The 20996-nt window shown below is 49.3% G+C and overlaps 1 protein-coding gene across 20 annotated transcripts; it reads left to right on the top strand.

The window, feature by feature from the left end:
- The first annotated feature begins 4453 nt into the window (after window positions 1–4453).
- On the top strand, window positions 4454–12229 carry SMUG1 (single-strand-selective monofunctional uracil-DNA glycosylase 1). Of its 20 annotated transcripts, XM_063672797.1 has the most exons (6): window positions 4482–4516; window positions 5517–5603; window positions 6129–6381; window positions 9411–9714; window positions 10747–10866; window positions 11720–12229. In XM_063672797.1, exons 4-6 carry the CDS (start codon window positions 9430–9432, stop codon window positions 11864–11866), a joined length of 552 nt encoding a protein of 183 aa, XP_063528867.1. In that variant the 5' UTR covers window positions 4482–4516; window positions 5517–5603; window positions 6129–6381; window positions 9411–9429; the 3' UTR covers window positions 11867–12229. The 20 variants fall into 20 exon arrangements, with proteins under 20 accessions (XP_054298375.1, XP_054298379.1, XP_054298367.1 ...); XM_054442400.2 differs by lacking the exon at window positions 5517–5603 and having other exon boundaries at window positions 4454–4516; window positions 6129–6388; XM_063672799.1 differs by lacking the exon at window positions 5517–5603 and having other exon boundaries at window positions 4476–4949; window positions 6129–6388.
- The last annotated feature ends 8767 nt before the right edge of the window (window positions 12230–20996 follow it).

The following is a 20996-nucleotide window of genomic DNA, read 5'->3' as shown; positions in this document are numbered from 1 at the left end:
CAAATCAGCCCATCCAGCCTATTCCTGCTCCTCTCTTGGGGACCCAGGAGTCCAGGCCCCAGGAGATGGAGGACACCAGAGTTGAGGAAACCTAGACGCTGTCATCTGCCTCCAGTTAAGTGGGCACAATCCATAAAGCTAGGTTGTGCTGCCTTGGGGCTGAGGTGTGCGTAGCAGGGTAGCGAGGCTGAGCCAGGGACCCCACTGACTCTGCATTTCTGTCTTAACTGAGAGGGTGTCACTTTGTCACCTTATTCTCACCCCTTGGAGAATAATCTCATTTCTTGTAAGGTAGATGAAGACAGAGATATAGAAGATACAGAGACAGCGAGATGGCTGAACCTGTTGAGAAACAAATCAGGCAGGTGCGGTGGCTTACACTCGTAATCCCAACATTTTGGGAGGCCGAAGTGGGAAGATCACTTGAGCCCAGCAGTTCAAGACCAGCCTGAGCAACATAGCAAGATCCTGCCTCTAAAAAAAAAATTTTTTAAATTAGCTGGGTGTGGTGGTGCACACCTGTAGTCCCAGCTACTGGAGAGGCTGAGGTGGGAGGACTGCTTGAGCCTAGGAGGTCGAGAGTGCAGTGAGCCATGATCACGCCACTGCATTCCAGAGTGAGATCCTGTCTCAAAAAAAAAAAAAAAAAAAAAAAAAAGACACAAATGGAGGAATTCACAGCCTAGCTCCTCTGGTTGTGGGCCCTGCAGATAGCTTTCTCTCCTTGTAAGTGCCCCTCCTCACTAGGCTGAGGAAAAGACATGGAGTGTTAAGTCCCCACAGATGGAATGGGGAGGCATGGGGAATCTGATCAAGTCTGAAGACTTTTGCATCTGTGCCAAGGACATGTCCTTGGGATGCAGTGGCCCTTGCTTAACTCACACATCAAGGAGCCTTTTTCCCTTCCCCAAATCAGGGCCCTTTAAAGGGCCTGTTAATGCTCCTTCCTTAATGCATTTCCTTCCTACATCTTTACTTCAGGTTCTTTCTTCCTGTGACCTCCTTATCCCAACTCCTGCTGAACTTGGAGACCTGAAGAGTTACTTTCCTTGCAATCCTGAACTTCCAACTCCAAACCTAACCCTGCGTGCAGGTCACTGTCTTTGGGAAATCTACAGGATGAGCTCCTCAGTCTTGTCCTCCATGCTGGTGTGTCTGATAGGGCTTCATGGACTGGGTCTTGGGTACTCAGACTAGCATCTGCCTGAGACCCTGGCAGAGCAACAGCAATAACTACCCTTTGTGGAGCCCAAATTCTGTAATAAGCACTTAATGTAATTAAGTCATTTAAACATCACAAAAGAAGATAGAGATTACAATGATTATCCCATTTTACAACTGAGATAACTGAGGCAGAGAGAAATTAAGTAGCATGCCCAAGGTCACCATGAGTAAGTGGCAGAGCTTGGATTCAAATGCAGCAGTCTGATTCCAGAGCCCACAGTCCTGAGGCCTCTGCTATGCTGCCTTCACTGTCCTATGCTCTTTTGATGTTTGTTGGGCTAATCGAGACAGGGCCCAGTGTAGTGGAAGTGGGGAAGGTGGCTATGCTGAAAGTTAAACACCAGAACCCCCTTTGGGGCTCCCCAGGTCAGAAACAGTGAGTGGGAACTGAGCAGGGTGACACTTGGTATCTAGAAAGGGGGAAACATGGCCTTCACCTTCTCCAATTCCCGACCTTTGTTTTCTGCAGTGGGAGGCCCTGCAGCTAGACAGCCCTTCCCCGTGAGAAGCGGCGAGGCAAGGGAAAGGCTGAAAGATCCGCCTAGAAGCCCAAGTGAGCAGAGTCGGAGCTAGGACCCAAAGAGGCCGATAGATGGCGCTCATGGCCCAACACAGCTCCAGCAGCCCGAGGAAACCAAAGGAAAACAAGTGAGCCGGTTAACCCCTTCCCTCCCGGGCTCAGGACAGAGGAGCTGGCTGGTGGGTATGCCTGGGGCCCTGCCCCAGGCCCGGTGACTCAACTCTCTAGGCTCTTACCCAGGCGATAACCTGGGTCATCTTCTGTTCCTGCCCCACAAGGCTCTATCCGTAAATCACAGTCAGCAGCCTCCTGAAGACTTCCCAGAAGACATGAAGACTAAATAAATGGAAGAGACTGGTTGGGAGGGCTGCACCCAAGCCCATGTTTCATCTCTTGGGCTCTATCTCTTGAAAGCCTCAGGGTCTCTGCTTCTAGGCACCCCTACTTCAGGAGAGCGCCTCACCTCCATCTTTCCTGGGAGTGACTCACTGGTTGGGGAGGAATAGCATGGACTAAAGACAGAGAAGGCCCCAGGCCCCTCTGGCATTAGCTGTAGGGACTCATTGTGGGCTGCCTAAGCCTCAGTTTCTCCTTATATCTGGACTTTCTATCTCTGGGTTCCCTGGGGTGGATGGGCTTATACGGACAGAAACAGTTATTCAAGTCTTCTAGGAAATTGAAATCAGGGGTGGGGAGGTGGAGGTCCTGGGGGATCTCTGCTTGCCTGTTACTCATTTCACTCATTACTGTTCTGCCAGAAGCTGACTTTGAATGTGGAGGGGCGGCCAAGATGACAAACTAGAACAGAAGTGCTGGGCAAGCAAGTGACAGAGGGGTCGGGGGTGGGCAGGAAGGTTGTCCAAGGGATGGTGGAAATCCTGGAATTTTTAAGCAACAAGATGACACCACAATGAGGTCCCCTCACCTTATTTTTGGTCAGAAACACAGAAATACATAGATACACAGAGATGGGGGAACTTGTTCTAGAAGCTCAGATTCTTATTCCAGTTATTCTAGGGTAAGAAGCAGAAACAGGGAGATGTACACAGAGGGAGACAGAGACATGCAGATACAGAGAGAAAGCTACACAAGAGACTAGAAATAGAGATAAATTTACATAAGTAGAGAGGGGCAAATAACATAGGCAGCGAGAGACAAAGAGAAGGAGAGGATCTGGTAAAAATTAAAGCTCAGGAAATTATGGGCTTCATGAGGTGGATGATTAATTCCATTTCCAAAGTCTTGCAAGGGTCAGGGTAGTTTCTCACCCTTGAGGTCAGCAGGTCACTGCTCACAGCTCCCTGAAGCTCCTACTGCACCCATTAAGTTTTTGTTGATAGGAGATCAGACAAGTCCTGGGAAGTGAGTAGCATCCTTTTTCTCTCACTTCTTCCTGTTCTGGGGTTTATAGGTCTCCTTCTCTACCACTCATATGGAGACCTTGCTTCTGTGATTAGGGCCTTGGCTGTGCTAAGGTGTGTGGAGATTGTGGGGTGGAAGGAATATAGAAGATAACTAACCTTAGGGGGTTCCCAGTCTAATGAAAGTTTTAGAGTCAGGACACAGAACCAGACCCAGATAGAGCACAAGAACAAAACCAGGAATAGGACAGATTTGGACATAGATATTGGGATGGGGGAATGGTGGGGGAATGGACTGTTAGGTGCAGCCATGGGATGAGGATTGATCAGGGAATCCTTCCCGGACAAAGTATTTGAGGGAGAAGATTTGGATGGAAGAATGATAGCTAACTTTATGTGCCTACTTGAGTGGTCTAAGGGACACCCAGATAGCCGGTAAAACATTATTTCTGGATATGTCTGTGGAGTGTTTCTGGAAGAGATTCGCATTTGAATTGGTAGACTGAGTTAAGAAGATCACCCTCATTAATATGGGTGGGAACCATCCAATCCCTTGGGGGCCAATAGAACAAAAGGGTGGAGGAAGGCAAATTCTCTTTCTTCATGAGCTGGGCCATCTATTTTACCTGCCTTTGGACATCATTGGAGTTCCTGGTTCTTCGTCCTTCAGGCTCTGGGACTTAGCAGTGAGCCCCCTCCCCTGCTTTGGACTTTCCTGAATTATACCACTTGTTTTCCTGGTTCTCCAGTGTATAGACAGTAGAGCAGGAGACTATAGGACTTCTTGGCCTCCACAATCCTGTGAGCCAATTCTTGGAATAAATCTCGTCATATAGATAGATATCCTGTTAGTTCTGTTTCTCTGGAAAACTCTTGACTAATACTGACGTTATAGGGTTGGGCAGATAGCAAGGCAGAGAAAGAAGTCAAAATCGTGACACTCTGGAGATGGGCTTGGACAGTAATGGGGGATGCTCCTTGCTAAAGAGTTGTTACGAGCTACCAGAAATGTCCCTCAGGTGGGTGAGGGATTGGGGATGGTTGAAGCTTCCTGATTTGCAATCCCTTTGGGAAAACAGTGAATGAACTTTTGGAAGGGCGATGCCCTTTAGGCTAGAACCCAGGATTTCCCAGGTTAACAGGAAACAGGCTTAACAGGCTCTGGCCTTTCACTTCTCAAGACTTCCTGATTTAACGCTGATGGAAAGATTAAACTACAATTCCCAGCGATATTTAGGGCTAATTTAGCGCTCCTTCCGGGATTGGAGCATTTCCGGCGGAAGTGGCTGCGGGTACGCCAATCTCCTTCCCTAAACAATGTAGACTACGACTCCCACTGTCCTTAGCGCCGGGGGTTGGGTTTGGGGGGGGGAGGAAAAGGAACCGGAAACGGGATGGGGAGCTGGACCAGGTGAGGAAGTAGGAGGCTGGGAACCCGGGACTGTGGGGGCAAGTTGAGGGCTCCCAGGGTCGTCGGGGCTGAGCCGAGAGGGTAGTTAGAATTTCTGTGGTTTAGGGTCCCTCCCTCCGTATGGGGTTAGACTCAGTGCAGGGAGAGCCCAGCCTATGAAACCTCCTGGGAGGTCTGCAGGCTCAAGGCTTTCCAGTCGGCCCGAGCCGGCGGGCGCCCCCGGAGGTTTTGTATGGTGCCTTAGTAGTCGGCCCCTTTGGAACCAGATGAAATGGTCTTTTTGAGTTTATGCTTTATTATTATTATTGTTTATTTATTTATTTTTCCGAGACGGAATTTTGCTGTGACTTCCAGGCTGGAGTGCAATGGCGCGATCTCAGCAGCCTCCGCCTCCCGGGTTCAAGCGATTCTCCTGCCTCAGCCTCCCGAGCAGGTGGGATTACAGGCGCGAGCCACCATGCCCGGCTAATTTTTGTATTTTTAGTAGAGACTGGGTTTCACCATGTTGGTCAGGCTGGTCTCGAACTCCTGACATCGTGATCCGCCCGCCTCAGCCTCCCAAAGTGCTCGGATTACGGGCGTGAGCCACCGCGCCTGGCCTATGCATTATTATGATTATGATTATTATTATTATTATTTAGTTTAAGGATATTTATTATTGTCCCTTGGACTCCCAGAGTGCCTCCAAGGGACAGGGGAGTGCATATGTGTCTTCGATTCCTTCCTCACTTCCCGGATTTGATGTCAGAGAAGTCTGACATCAGTCTGAAGTCGGCCCTTGGTGGTCAGCCTTATTGCTGGGTCCAACTCCGCTGCCTTTGTGCTTAATGTAGTATGACACCGTATTTTATAAAATATCTACATTTCTTAAGCCTCTGGCTCTTGGGGCGACTTTGGGTAGAACTTACAAGTTCCTCCTTTGGGTTCTCTTAGTGTTTTTTCCGGGTATTAAAGCTCACATCACACTGTATTACAGTTAGTTGTTTATCTGCCCTCACAGCAGTTTATGAGCTTACGGAAAGCCTGGCCTACATTTTACTCTTTTTGGATTTCTTCCTCACCAAGAGACTGCTGCAGTGCCTGTCGTGTAAGAGAGACTCATAAGTATTGAAAAAAATAAATGAGTTAACAGGTGGTAGGTTGGATGGAGTATGTGATTTTCATAGAGAAGAGAGTTAAATGAGTTGCTCAAGAGAACCTTCTTAGAGATGAAACAGGAGTAGAATTCAAATCAATTGACTTCCAGCCTGTGGCTCTTGCTGTGAGATCAGGCTTTGAAGTTATGGAACAATGAAAGTAGTGTCTTGCCACTCTTTTCCCCAGCCTTGCTGTTTCCAACACAGGTGTCTAAATGTCAAAGGTAGGCTCAAGACTTCTCGAGATTCTAGAGCTGGAGCAACCAATCTGCTAATGTTGGTGTTGCATGGGGAGATGCAAAGCAAGGTCCCCTGAAACACTGGCGTTCTCCACAGCACCCTTCTCAGCTTTTGTATGAGCCCAGTTTGTCCTGGGTAGCCACCTGGACAACAGATCAGTTAAAGACTACTGAGACAGTCAGGGAAGGATTTCCTAAGTTGGGCCTCTGATTTTTTTTCTCTCCCACTTCCCCTAGGCTAGGGTGAGAAAATAGGTTTATCAAGCTGTTGTGTCAACCTTGAGTTTTCATCTTGGAGAAGAGGTCACTCCTGACCCAGGCAGAAAGTTGAGAGGAAGGAATGACAATGGTCCTTGTCACATGGGAGGTGCACATATGATGGCCACAGACCCGGAGTCTGGAAAACAAGCAGAGTGCGAAGTGGGCAGCTGAGCCTTGAATGAACTCAGGATATAGAAGTGGAGAGGGATCCATCAGGAGTGCCTCCTTGGTAAAAGGTGTTTATTTTATTTTTAGAGATGGGGTCTCATTATGTCAGCCAGGCTGGTCTTGAACTCCTGGCCTCAAGCAATTCTTCTGCCTTGGCCTCCCAAAGGGCTGGGATTACAGGCATGAGCCACTGCGCCCAGCACAGAAAGTAGTTTTAAACAAAAGTGAAAAAGAAGATGGACATTGCTGAGCAGGTGTTTGTTGAGTACCTAATAAGGGCCAGGACCTTGGGCTTATGGAGGGAGATTGAACAAGGCCTGGCTCTTGATCTGCCCAAGTTTAGCTGGGGAGGCAAAAGGAATTCATTAAGACGACGGTAACCATGGTGACACACAGTGGTTCTCAGCCTTCACCAACCATCAGAATCACCCTGGGAAGCTTGTTTAAAATACAGATTCCCAGGCTGGGCACGGTAGCTCACGTTTGTAATCCCAGCACTTCGGGAGGCTGAGGCGGGCAGATCATGAGGTCAGGAGTTCGAGACCAGCCTGACCAACATGGTGAAACCCTGTCTCTACTAAAAATACGAAAATTAGCCAGGTGTGGTGGTGCGCGCCTGTAATCCCAGTACCCAGGAGGCTGAGGTGGGAGAATCACTTGAACCTGGGAGGCAGAGGTTGCAGTGAGCTGAGATCGTGCCACTGCACTCCAGTCTGGGTGACAGAGCAAGACTCTGTCTCAAAAAAAAAAAACCAAAAACACAGATTCCCCGGCCTCAGGGGACCTACTTGTGTTGGGGGTGGGGTTGGGACACTATGGCAAATACTGCAGTGTTCTGAGGAGGGAAGACTTTATCAAAGGGATGGTTTGAGCTGCGTTTTGAAGGATGGGAGTGATTTGGATATGTGGACCTGTTGGGGAATCGACAGTCCTAGTTGACTGGATGACTGCTGAATGATGTCCTGGTTGACTTCAGGAGTGTATTTGGTTGGACTGTAGAAATGGTATGTGCAAGGTTTTGGGAGTTGAGGTAGGAAAGGCATTTTGAAAATGCGAGTAGAATGGTCAGGTTGGAACACTGGGTTTGAATGGGAGTGGAGTGAAGCAATGGCCTTTGCAGTTTACAAAGCTTGGTGTCATGTTCCTGCCCCCTCCCTTCTCCTTCCTCCCACTTCCCTTCTCTCTTCCCTTTCTTCTTCCTCTCCTATTTCTTCCTTTTCTCCCTTCACCTAAACATAACATCTCATTCCATCCTTACGTCTGTTTGTTTTGAGACAGAGTCTCCCTCTGTAGCCCAGGCTGGAGTGCAGTGGCATGATCTCGGCTCACTGCAATCTCTGCCTCCCAGGTCCTGGTTCAAGCAGTTCTCCTGCCTCAGCCTCCCGAGTAGCTGGAATTACAGGCACGTGCCACCATGCCCAGCTAATTTTTGTATTTTTAGTTGAGACGGGGTTTCACCATGTTGGCCAGGTTGATCTTGAACTCCTGACCTCGTGATCCACCTGCCTTAGCCTCCCAAAGTACTGGGATTACAGCCATGAGCTGCTGCGCTGGCAAATCTTTTTTTTTTTTTTTTTTGAGACGGAGTCTTGCTCTTTTGCCCAGGCTTGAGTGCAGTGGTGTGATCTTGGGTCACTGCAACCTCAGCCTCCCGGGTTCAAGCAGTTCTCCCTGCCTCAGCCTCCCGAGTAGCTGGGATTACAGGTACCCACCACAATGCCCAGCTAATTTTTTTTTTTTTTTGAGACAGAGTTTCGCTGTTGTTGCCCAGGCTGGAGTGCAATGGCGCCATCTCGGCTCATCACAACCTCCACCTTTCGGATTCATATGATTCTGCCTCAGCCTCCAGAGTAGCTGGGATTACAGGCGTGCACCACCATGCCTGACTAATTTGTATTTTTAGTAGAGGTGGGGTTTCTCCATTTTGGTCAGGCTGGTCTCGAACTCCTGACCTCAGGTGATCTGTCCAGTTCAGCCTCCTAAAGTGCTGGGATTACAGGCTTGAGCCACTGCGCCCGGCATGCCCAGCTAATTTTTGTAATTTTTAGTAGAGACGGGGTTTCGCCATGTTGGCCAGGCCAGTTTTGAACTCCTGACCTAGGGTGATTCACCCGCCTTGGCCTCCCAAAGTGCTGGGATTACAGGCATGAGCCACCATGCCTGGCCTTCCTTATGTCAACATTATTAAGTGGATATTATTATTCTTTGTATTTGAAGGCAGAAACCTGAGGCTCTGGCCATGGTTGTGTAGCTCGTAAGATTCTATGAGGAGTCTGTAATCCTCCTACTCAGTATTCCTGAGTGTGGGAAAGAAGCTAGGCTGGGGTTAGGGGGTTGTAGAATTAGCAGGGTGGCTGATCAAACCATCTAAGGCGAGATGGCGTGGGTGGTTAAAGCATAGCCTTGAGCCAGAGAGATTGGGCTCAATCAAATCCAGCTTTATTACTTACTAACTGTAAGACCTTGGGCAAGTTGCTTAATCTTGCTAAGCCTCAGTGTCCTCACTTACAACAGGGGAGCAGTAATACCCACCTCATGGGATTGTTGTGAGGATCAATGAGGTGTACCTGGCGCAGAGTAGTCGCTCACCACCTGGAAGCTATTGTAATTAGCCTTCCCAGGTCTCTGGGCTGTGGCTGTGCACTTGGATTTCATTCTTCAGCACTGTGCTTTCCAGAACACAGTCCGTTCTGGCTGGGCTTTTCTTTTTTAGGATGACCTTAAAGGTGCTGAAAGGATGCCACCAGTAAATGTTTATTGAAAACCTACTATGTGCTTGGCATAGCCCAGGAACTAGTGACTTATGCCTGATGGAAAGGAGATTTGGAGTGGGAGATGTTTGGTGGCTATGGCTTATCCTCACCAGGTGCCATGTGAAGAGGACAGATACTGGAAGTGGGGAGGGAAAGGGCCCTTCATTACCAAGAACTGAGATGAGTTCAGTCCTACTTGGTGGTTGGTAGATGACTGACATGGTCTCTTAGGGTCCCTTCTGAGCCCAGGAAATGGTAGTGGGGGCCCTGGCAAGCATGGATCCCTTCTACTCTGTGGCTGAGGGTTGATGGGGCTTCTGTCCATCTCTTTTCCCAGGTGACAGTGGCATGGCCATATGCCCCAGGCTTTCCTGCTGGGGTCCATCCATGAGCCTGCGGTTGCCCTGATGGAGCCCCAGCCCTGCCCTGGAAGCTTGGCTGAGAGCTTCCTGGAGGAGGAGCTTCGGCTCAATGCTGAGCTGAGCCAGCTGCAGTTTTCGGAGCCTGTGGGCATCATCTATAATCCCGTGGAGTATGCATGGGAGCCACATCGCAACTACGTGACTCGCTACTGCCAGGGCCCCAAGGAAGTGCTCTTCCTGGGCATGAACCCTGGACCTTTTGGCATGGCCCAGACTGGGGTAAAGGGTTTGGCTTCCTCAGTGGGTGGAGTGGGGGCTTCTAGGTGGATGCTTGGCTGGGTGTGCTGTGGAGAAGGAGCATGTGCATGGCTGTAGACATGTGTAGGTCCCCCCGCCCCATTCTCTCTCAACACACATATTGGCTCCTGTGGTCTGAGGCCCTCTCCCAGCGTCTCTGCCCGTAATTAACCAAGCACATCAATGGTAGTTTCGTTTTCCCTGTGAGCTGGCCACTAATTGCCTCTGAGAGCCCTTCCTTCCGCCAGCCCCATCCTTACTTTACTGGATCTCCCCTGTCCCTGGAGTGTGGTTGGGGTCAGAAGAGGGACTAGGACTGTTGGGTCTTCAGAAGAGACTGGTTGACAGGGGTGGGTATGTAAGAGATGCAGGGCGTTCTGGGAACCTGGGTTCTGTTTCCTCGCTAAGGCAAGGTTCAAAACAAAGCCTGGCTCCAGTGCCTGCCCGCTTTTCTTTCAGGGCTCAGGATGAGTGACTGCCCCTCAGTGGGGGTGCTTGGCAGGTGGGGGAGGGGAAGAGGCTTCAGGGCAGAAGGCTCAATCGCTTTTATTGACCCCAACTGGATGATGAAAGGTGATCAATGATGATCGATGGAAATGACAGCCTGAGGCTTGGGGCTGAGAGGGCACCCAGAGAGCAGTGGTCAGCTCATCCTTGTGCCTCCTTTAACCCTGGCTGCGTTTCTGTCTCAGACCATATGTCTGTCCCCAGTACTAACCATCAAACCCTGTGTAGGGCTAGATATCTCAATGTAGTCCCTGTACTTAGTCCCAAAGGCTAGCTGGGCTAGAGACAAACAAATTCTCTGGACCACAGTTCACAATCAAGAACTGGAAAAAGAAGGACAGGCTCAAATCATAGGGCCAAGAATCCTTGTCTCACGCCTTTGGGTGAAGGTAGGGTTAGGGGGTGCAGGCTGGATCCTCATGTAAGGTATAAAGAAGTCAGTTGGTCCAGAGCCCGGGCCTCAGGTCTCCAGTTTGAAGACTTTCATGTCTCTCTCCTTCCTCACAGGTGCCCTTTGGGGAAGTAAGCATGGTCCGGGACTGGTTGGGCATTGTGGGGCCTGTGCTGACCCCTCCCCAAGAGCATCCTAAACGACCAGTGCTGGGACTGGAGTGCCCACAGTCAGAAGTGAGTGGTGCCCGATTCTGGGGCTTTTTCCAGAACCTCTGTGGACAGCCTGAGGTCTTCTTCCATCACTGTTTTGTCCACAATCTATGCCCTCTGCTTTTCCTGGCTCCCAGCGGGCGCAACCTCACCCCTGCTGAGCTGCCTGCCAAGCAGCGAGAACAGCTTCTTGGGATCTGTGATGCAGCCCTCCGCCGGCAGGTGCAGCTGCTGGGGGTGCGGCTGGTGGTGGGAGTTGGGCGACTGGCAGAGCAGCGGGCACGACGGGCTCTGGCAGGCCTGATGCCAGAGGTCCAGGTGGAAGGGCTCCTGCATCCCTCTCCCCGTAACCCACAGGCCAACAAGGGCTGGGAGGCAGTGGCCAAGGAAAGATTGAATGAGCTGGGGCTGCTGCCACTGCTGTTGAAATGAGTGCCTTTGGGGCCTTGCATGGGACACATTCAAGACCTCGAAGTCATTCTTGGCCAAGCAGATGACAACACATCTGGACTGGAGCAAAAGGTCCTTCTGTGCACCCTGCTCGCTGGGAAACGTATTCTTTGATCTGTTGAACTGTCTTCCAACCTGCCATGGCAGTTTTGACACTACTCCTGTTTGCCCTCTTGATTCCTGCTTTCTTTACCTTTGAACATTGCCCCTTTCAGGGGACCCCACTTTGTAGGGAATCCGCAGAAGATGTGCTTTTGCACTTGCAGACTGCTTTACCTCAGTGTTTCCTTGGGAGACTTTATTCAGCTGAGAGTGCCCTAGACAGTAACTTCTAAGGTCACGTTTACTATTTCAGAGGAAATATCTTGCCCGGATACCTACCCATCCTTACAGAACAGCTGCCTTTAGCTGACCCCTTTCCTCACAGGGACCAAGACAAAGCATGGGACGTGAAATTAAGAGTGAACTTCTTATGGGAGGCTGCAGCTGGATCAGAAGAAAAATCCATTGTGGCAGAGTGAAAGCCAGAAGACCTGGCTTTTCATCCCAGCTTTGGAGACTTGGAACTTTTTGATTGACAAATTAATAAACCTCTCTATGCCTCAGGCTCCTCATCTGTAAAATGGGGATGCCTACCTTATGGGGTTGGTGTGAGGATTAACTGAGATAACACTTGAAAGTGCCTTGCATGGGCTTGGCATGTGGGTGCTCATTACATAGTCTTCTTGTTTTCTTGCCTCTGGGTTGAGGATTCACAGCACTGCACTACAAGGGTAGCCCCTCTCCATTCTGGATACCTTGCTAGGGGAGAGTCTGGGCTTCCACCTGTGGCCAGGGTGAAGGGAAAATTCTTGCCTTGTCAGAGATGGATCAATGACTATGAAAAACCTAGCCTGTGATTTTTTTTCACTCTAAGCATTAAAAGCTCCTAAAGCCTTTTGTCTTGTTACTTTTTGCCCCCTCTTGCATGCTAGAGGTGGAAGGTAGTCATTTAGATTCCCCTCTTCCCTCTTCATTGTTGGCCAGGGGTTCTCTTGGGTAGCTGGGGGAAGGATGTAGTAGATCTGTCTTTTTTTTTTTTTTGAGATGGAGTCTCATTCTGTTGCCCAGGCTGGAGTGCAGTGGTGTGATCTCAGCTCACTGCAACATCTGCCTTCCGGGTTCAAGTGATTCTCCTGCCTCAGCCTCCTGAGTAGCTGGAATTACAGGCATGTGCCACCACGCCTGGCTAATTTTTGTATTTTTAGTAAAGACAGGGTTTCACCATGTTGGCCAGGCTGGTCTCAAACTCCTGACTTGAAGTAATCCACCTGCCTTGGCCTTCCAAAGTGCTGCTGCCTGGCTGGATGTAGCAGATCTCTAATTGCCTTACCAAACCTGCAGGGTCTCTGTTAAGTGTCTGTTAGGGGTCTTATATGATACTCTGGACACTGTGAGAAACAGGTGATGGGGCAGATGGGAACCTGGTATCCAACTCATTTTTTATGTCTGCTGAATGGTTGACTGGGTGCCCCTTTGGTAAGGGCTGGGGAAAGTGAACCAAGTTGGGAGCAGAGCAGGTCTTGAGACCACCTTAATGAGGAACACATGGTCTACTTCCTATCTCCTGGGACACAGGTCATTTCCAGCTTCCAAAATTAGTAAGATTTTTCGTATAAATCCTCCCCTACTTCATTGTATAATAAAGAATTTGGCCTTTGTCTTCAGTTCCTGAGAAGGAGACTCTAAATCCTTGGAATTTCCCAAATAATAGGAGTATCTTTGTTTTTCGTGGCGGGTCCCTGAAACTACACCTGAATTTATGTTGAGATTTGACCTTAGGCTGCACCTAATTTTATATTGAATTTGATCTCAGACCACACCTGAGTTTGTGGTAAGATTTGACTGAGGATGGGGGCTGACCATGCCAGAATGACCAACCATATAGTTACAGGGCTGGGACTTTGAGCTGGATGATACCAGCTTGATCCCGAGGGATGGGAGAGGGGCTAGAGATTGAGTTCAGCCACATGCCCGTGATTTTAACCAATTATATCTATGGTAAAACTCTCTATATAAAAACTTCTGTCACTGAGGTTTTGGTCAGCTTCCTGGCTGGTGAACACATGGATGTGCTGAGGGATATGCAATGGTATCCTGTTTCTATAAGCAGAGGGCACACATCTGTGCCTGGGACACTCCTGGACCCTACCATATATTTGTCTTCATTTGGCTGGTTCTGATTTGTATCTTTTGTAATAGAACTATGATCATAAGTATAGAGTTTTCCTGAGTTCCATGAGTCATTCTAGGAAATTCTCCAACCTCAGGGTGGGCGTTGGGGGGTTGTGGAGACTCCTGAATTTATAGCCAGTTGGTCAGAAGTGCAGGTGGTCTGGGGATCCTCGAGCTTGCAAGTGACATCTGAAGTGAGAGCAGTCTTGGTGGGGAGTATGGCCTTAAACCCATAGGGTATGCGCCAACTCCCTGTAGTTAGCATCAGAATTGCATTACAGTATTGAACCTCCACATGCCGTAGACTCCTTTCCTTCTCTTTTTGCTGTCAGTGCTACGTAGTGAGTGCGCCATGTTGCAGAGCACTGGATTAGGTACTGTGGAATAACTGCACAGAGATAGAAGCCATCATTTCATTATATATTTAGCTGAGATAGTCAAGGAAAGCTCTCTGGAGGAGGTGGCATTTCAGGTGGCCTTAAGACTGGGAAAGTTTTGGATAACTTAGAGAACAGCCTTGTTATGTTCAAGGGGTGGCAAGTTGTATTAGGGTCTAGAGAGACAGAACTAATGATACACGTATACATGAAAAGGAGTTTATTAAGGATAATTGACTCACACGATCACAGGGTGAAGTCCCACAATAGGCTGTCTGCAAGTTGAGGAGCAAGGAAGCCAGTAGTGGCTCAGTCTGAGTCCCAAATCCTCAAAAGTAGGGAAGCCGACAGGGCAGCCTTCTGTTTGTGGCCTAAGGCCCAAGAGCCCCTGGCAAACTACTGTTGTAAGTCCAAGAGTCCAAAAGCTGAAGAACTTAAGAGTCTAATGTGTGAAGGAAGGAAGCATCCAGCATGGGAGAAAGATGAGGACTGGAAGACTCAGCAAGTCAGCTTCTTTCACCTTTTTCTGCCCGCTTTTTCTAGCCACCCTAGCAGCCAATTGGATGGTGCCCACCCACATTCTGGGTGGGTTTTCCTGTGGGTGGGTCTTCCTCTCCCAGTCTACTAACTCAAATGTTAATCTCTTCTGCTAATACCCAGAAACACCCAGAAACAGTACTTTGCATCCATTAATCAAGTTGACACTTAATATTTACCGACACACAAGTAGATTCCTGTTGGCTTGGCCCAGTTTGGAGAAAAAGATGAAAAGGTAGATTGAAGCTAGCTTGTGAAGGGCCTTGAATGCTAGAATAATCTTTGAGAATTTAAAGTGTAGTGGGGGAAGTGAGATGCACAGAACACACACACTGAAAATACCCAACAATAGGTGGAAACCCATAGAAGGAGATGAAGGGGCAAACCATGTAGGAGGCAGTGTAGGTGCAGTGGGGAAAGGGATGGGAAGGGAGGGGATGAGTCTATAGGGAGGACATCTAGGGGCATAGCAGGTCTGGTTGAAAGCCTAGAGTTGGGGTCTCTAGGTGATGAGATAGTGGGATAGGATTGGGTAGTACACAGAGGCACTTGAACAGTAGTGACCAGAATGACTTGAAGGCCTGGGTATGGCAGAGTCGCTGCTGGGTCTGGGTCCTAGTGGGGCTGTTGCTTTCAATTCCTGGGATGCATCTTGTCGGAGAGGTTGATTAAGGTCCTGGGCCTGCCTTTTCCTGAGGACACTATATTATGCTGCTAGGGCTGCCATAACAAAACTACCACAGACTGGGTGGCTTAAAACAACAGAAATTTCTTTTCTCACAGTTCTGGAGCCCGTTAAGTCCAGGATCAAGATGGTTTGATCTTTCCTGAGGCCTCTCCTTAGCTTGCAGATAGCTGCCTTCTTGCTGTGTCCTCCCATGGCCTTTTCTGAGCATGTACCTCCCTGGTGTTTCTCTTCTTAGAAGGACACCAGTCGTACTGGATTAGGTACCCCCTTATTACCCAATTTAACCTTAGGTGCCTCTTTAAAGGTCCTATATCCAAATATAGTCATATTGGGGTTCAACATACAAATCGGTGGGGGGGGCATAATTCAGTCTATAACAGGCACACAAAGTCATGTCACTGCTTTTTTTGTCCCCAACCAATGTCAACCGTAAACAAACTAGGGTACTTAGGAGTGCCTTTTTTCCAGTCTGGAGGATTGGAAGCTGGTCTAGGGGCTTAGGCAGCTGATCAGACTTAGTCTCACCAGACTGGCTTTTACCCTTCAATTCATTCTAGAGCATTTTCTTCAGTGCAAATGAGAGTGTCCTTAGGGAAAGGAAGTTCATTGGTTTTTTTTTTTTTTTTTTTCTGAGTGGAAGAGAATGGAACCTTTAGCTGCTACAAAACAGCATTGTGAGAATTATTCTAAAGCCAAACTGAAATAATTTGGTGTCATCTAGACTTTTATAGACCAATACAGTAGCCACTAGCCATGTGTGGCTGTTTTAGTTCAAAGTGATTAAGGAAAAAAATTCAGTTCTTCAGTTCATATTTCAAGTGCTCAGTAGCCACACATGACTAGTGACTACTGATTGGATGACACAGAAATTGAACGTTTCCATTATCACAGAAATTTGTGTTGGACAGCACTGATCTAGAGATCAGTGGCTTACAACCCTGCCAATGAATCCGAATTAACCGGTGGAGGTTTAAAAAAACAAGTGTCTCAGCTCCACTTAAGATATTTTGATTTGTGAGGTGCAAGGGGCATCCTGCTATCTGTCTTCAACAGAATCTCTCCTGCTACCAACATTCAGCCAAGGTTCGGGCAGGAGTGTCCTGAGTGTCTCGAAGGCAAAGGCCAGGGTCTCCTTTTTTTTTTCCCCCAGTATGTAATCCCACACCTGGCACAAAGTAGGTATTCAGAGCAGATGTGGAAGTAATGCATGAATCTGGTCTGGGAAAGCTACTCGTGTGCCATCCAGAAACACTAGTTTCTCTAGAGTTTGCTCTTTTTGCCTAGTGATGGTGTTTCAAGTTCTGATTCAGAGGAATGATGGAGGTCCCACCCCAAAACACACAAACTCAACTTGGTAGAGACCAAGGGTGTGCTTGGGGTGGGGATGCTTCTGAGCTTCTGAGGAGTAGATTGTGTTGGTGAAGAAAGAGAATTTTCTTACCTGTGTTTTTTTTTTTTTTTTTAGTTTTTATTTTTTTGACTCGGAGTCTTGCTCTGTCGCCCAGGCTGGAGTGCAGTGGCGTGATCTCGGCTCACTGCAAGCTCCGCCTCCCGGGTTCATGCCATTCTCCTGCCTCAGCCTCCCGAGTAGCTGGGACTACAGGCGCGTGCCACCACGCCCGGCTAACTCTTTTGTATTTTTTAGTAGAGACAGGGTTTCACCGTGTTAGCCAGGATGGTCTTAATCTCCTGACCTTGTGATCCGCCCATCTCTGCCTCCCAAAGTGCTGGGATTACAGGCATAAGCCACCGCGCCCGGCCTTTTTTTTTTTTTTTTGGGACAGGATCTTCTTCTCTTTCCTAGGCTGGAGTGCAGTGGCATGATCATGGCTCACTGCAGCCTTGACTTCCTGGGCTCAGGTGTCCTCCCACCTCAGCCTCCCGAGTAGCTGGGACTATAGGCATATACCACCACACCTGGCTAATTTTTTGTAGAGACGGGGTTTCACTATGTTGCCCAGGCTGGTCTCTATCTCCTGAACTCAAGCAATCCTCCCACCTTAGCCTCCTAAAGTGCTGGGATTACAGGCATGAGGCACCATGCCCAGCCTTTTTTTTCTTAGACGGAGTTTTGCTTTTGTTGCCCAGGTTGGAGTGCAATGGTGTGATCTTGGCTCACCACAACTTCTGCCTCCCGGGTTCAAGCGATTCTCCTGCCTCAGCCTCCTGAGTAGCTGAGATTACAGGCATGTGCCAACATGCCTGGCTGATTTTGTATTTTTAGTAGAGATGGGGTTTTTCCATGTTGGTCAGGCCGGTCTTGAACTCCCGACCTCAGGTGATCTGCCTGCCTCGGCCTCCCAAAGTGCTGAGATTACAGGCGTGAGCCACTGTGCCTGGCCCTGGCCTTTTATCTTTGTCTTTTTTTTTTTCTCCCTTACTGATATGGGATAGCTTAAAGGAAAATTGGGTCTTGAATTTGGCCACTGTGTGGTCTCACTTTCCTTTTTCAATTCAATAAACATTTATTGATGTCTGCTGTGTGTGTGTCATTCCTTGTGCTAGGCACTGTAGGGAGTGACAGAGGTGAATTAGATGATTCTTTGCCCTCACGTTGTTCACTGTCTAGTGCTGGGAGATACAGGCATATAATTATAGTATAAATCAAGCTGAAAGCATGTTGTGAACAAGTTATAAACACAGCGCTCTGGGCACACTGAATGAGGAAGTGATTAGCCCTCAGAGTCTGGGGAGGAGGTGTGTGTGCCTGTGAGAGAGGGCGGAGACTGGAGATTTCTTATCTCATAACTTGCTAAATCTTACCACCTCCATGGAGTGGATATTTGCAAAACGGGACCATTGTGTCAGATATGTCCAGGAATTTCTCAGCCCCAACTGCAAGGGGCTAGGAAACAGGATGAGGGGAGGGGCTCAGAGGCCAGGAATTAGGCAAGAGCCAAGGGTTGGGTGTGGCCCTATGGAAGATGAGAAGTGGAGCTTCCTTTCAGAACACATCTGTTAACTTTGGGGATGGAAAACTGCAGCAGATGGTGGCAGGCGATGTCCAGGTAGCAGATCAAAAAAGACTGGAAATGCAGCCTGGCCACAGCTGGGGTAGAGAAGCTAGTGGTGGAATGGAAGAAGGGAATAGAGATTGCCGCCTATCCCAGACTAAGTGTTGACTCTGAATATTCTTGTTTAGGAGGATATAGGGCAGCTGTTTCCTCTTCTTCCCTAGTGCCCCAGAGAAGTAAAGAACTTCAACTGGAGCATGAGACATTGAGGTTAGACACATGGATAAACTTCCCAGCTATGACCATCAGGTGATATAGAAATAAATTACTTTGGGGGAAGATGAATTGCTTTCTTCTTCAGAGACCTTAATGCCAGCCTGGCTCAAGCCCATGCTTACCAGTCAAGGTTGAATTATAATGTATTTGGGGAAACTTTCTTTTTTTCTCTCCCTCCTTATTTTGGCCCTCACTCTCTCAAGTACAAAACAGAACAAACAAAACACCTGCAAAAGAATTTTCCTGTACATCTTCTTGTCCATTCTTCGGCCCCTACATCTCATTCAAGGACCCTCAGGCTGATGTCTGTCTCTAGTCCTGGCTTGCAGGAGGGATGGCTGAGAGCCCAGAACAGTCCTCCATGGTGGCCTGTGCCAAGCCAGGTTGCCATTTCCATTTTCATTAATTGAAGCAGCTTGACCCTGATCTTTTCAGGCCAGCAATTTCCTGTCTGCTGGTTAGGAGTATGTGGAGGACATGTTTTTGCAGGTCATTCTGTCCTTCCATCTACCTGGATGATGCTAACACCTCATTCAGGCAGCAAAAAAGGGTCTCCTGTCAACAGTTGACTGAGAGAATCCCAACCTCACACAAATGCCCAGCCTCTCCTCTTGGGATTTCACACTTTGTCTTCTTCAGAAGCTCTTTCTGGTATCTAACCTCCAGCCTATCTGCTGTAATTTTGGTTGTTTTTTTGTTCGGTTTTTAGAAACCTGCTGACTGATAGCTCCCTCTCAGAACCTCATGTGATGATACTTCTGTGGCTTGGGAGAAGAACAAAATGTCTTTGAAGGAAGGGGTTTGCCTTCAACCCTGGAAGGCCACACAGCTGAGTGATTGGGGTGTGATGGCTTTGCTCTGAGTGTGAGTGTGGATGTGTTTTGCTCCTTACCTGGCTGTAAGGAAGGTCTGTGTGTCCCCTGTGAATCACTGAGTTAGCATCATTTTGTTCCTGTGTTTGGTAGCGCCGCTTTGCAAGTACTGTTTTAAGGGGTAGGGTAGTGTCTTCCCTTAGAGTGGGAGTCCACTGTATTACATGCATTTGTGTCCTCCTGTGATCATGGGATCTTTTTTGTCTCTGCAGTTTTCAGTCTTCCAGATGGACACTAATGTAACTGAGTGTGACCCATTTTTGTTGCTGTTGTGTAACCAGCACAACACAAAGACACAAAGGTGTGTCTGGTATTTTTGTGTAACCTCTGTGTTTGGGGCATCTTCGAGGGGCTTGTCGTGTCTTTCTGAGTGTCCTCTGGCTCTGTTTGGGCGGGGGAACAGAAGAAGGAGCCCAGACTCGAAGGGGAGCTGTCTGGGTGGGGGGAGCGTGTTGGGAGGGGGCGTGCTGCAATCTGTGACTTGGAAAACAGATTTGCAGAGGAGGCGAGCAGCCTGGGTATGCGGAGCGTGCGGGGCGGGGGCGGGGGGCCGCTCTGGCCCCCAGCTCCTCCGCAATCCAATTAAATAACATTTAAATGCATAACCAGCCCGCGCGGCGATGAGGCTGGAGATTGGAGCGGGCTCGGCGGCGGGCCGCGCGGGCGGCGTTTTGTGGAGCTCAGCGATTCTGGCGGCAATTTACCCGCTCGACGCGGCTTTTACGAGCCCGCTCCCGGCGCCGCGCCCGCTCTGCTGCGCCCGCCCCGCTCCCGGCCGCTTCCCGCCACTCCCCGCCTCGACACTTTTTTCTCCCTCGCCCTCTCTGCAGCCTTCTGGTCTGTCCGCGTGCGTGTCTCTCGCTCTGGTCTCTGTCTCTCCATCTCTTGGGGTGCATGCACCTCGCCCTAACCTCCCTCTCCAGCTGCTCCTGCGTCTCCCGATGCCTCTCCCGTTTGCTCTCTCGCTGGATGTCTGCCTCTCCCTTGCGCTGCCTGTCTGTGGCTTCTGCCATCTGTCAGCTTTTGCTTTTCTCGCTGCTGTTTCTGCCTCTGACTTTGACCCCTTGTTCTGGCGGATGCTGCCTCCACTTCTCTCTGTATCACCGTATCATCACAGCTTCTGGCTGTCTTTGCTCCAGTCTTCTTGTCTCTGGCCTTCTACATCCTTCCACCTTCAAACACTTCCCTTCAAGCCGCCTTGCCTTCTCCCCATGACTCAGAGACCCCACCACACCAGGCTTTCTGCTGAGTCCTCAGCCTTTCTCCACCTGTGTGCCCGTGGGGAATGCCTGCAGACTGGGAACAGCTAGAAAGGGCCGAGGAGGAAAGGAAGGGAAGCTAGGTTAGGAAGAGTGGGAGCGGGTGGTGGGCTTACCCTGGCTGGGCCTAGGCCCAGCGGGAGACGGGAGGAATACATATGTGGTGAGTGGATGACTGGAAGAGACCCATTCTTCCCTACTTCCTTTAGGAGCAGAGCAGGGAGGACCACCACATTCGGGGTCAGGGGAGTGGTTCCTTTTTGGGAGGTCTGCAGGAGCACCAGAGAGATGTGATTCCTTCAGGGCTTCAGGCTCTTTTGAGGTTAGGATGGAGATGGGTATTTTCTGAAGAACTAGAGTGGGACAAGTCCCCCCCCTCCCCGCCCCGCAGGAGACCCCCGCTGAGCTCCTGAAGCCAGGTACCTAAGGAAGACAGAGGAAGCAAGGCGGGCATTTTGTTTCTTGTGCAGGACCTGACTCCATTGTTTCCTCTTCAGTTCACTCCCTTTCTTATCCCTGCTCAGGCG

The sequence above is a fragment of the Pongo pygmaeus genome, chromosome 10 (assembly GCF_028885625.2).
Source record: "Pongo pygmaeus isolate AG05252 chromosome 10, NHGRI_mPonPyg2-v2.0_pri, whole genome shotgun sequence".
Taxonomy (NCBI): Eukaryota; Metazoa; Chordata; class Mammalia; order Primates; family Hominidae; genus Pongo; species Pongo pygmaeus.
Note: the sequence above shows the minus strand (reverse complement) of the source record. Positions and strands in the feature narration are given on the sequence as shown.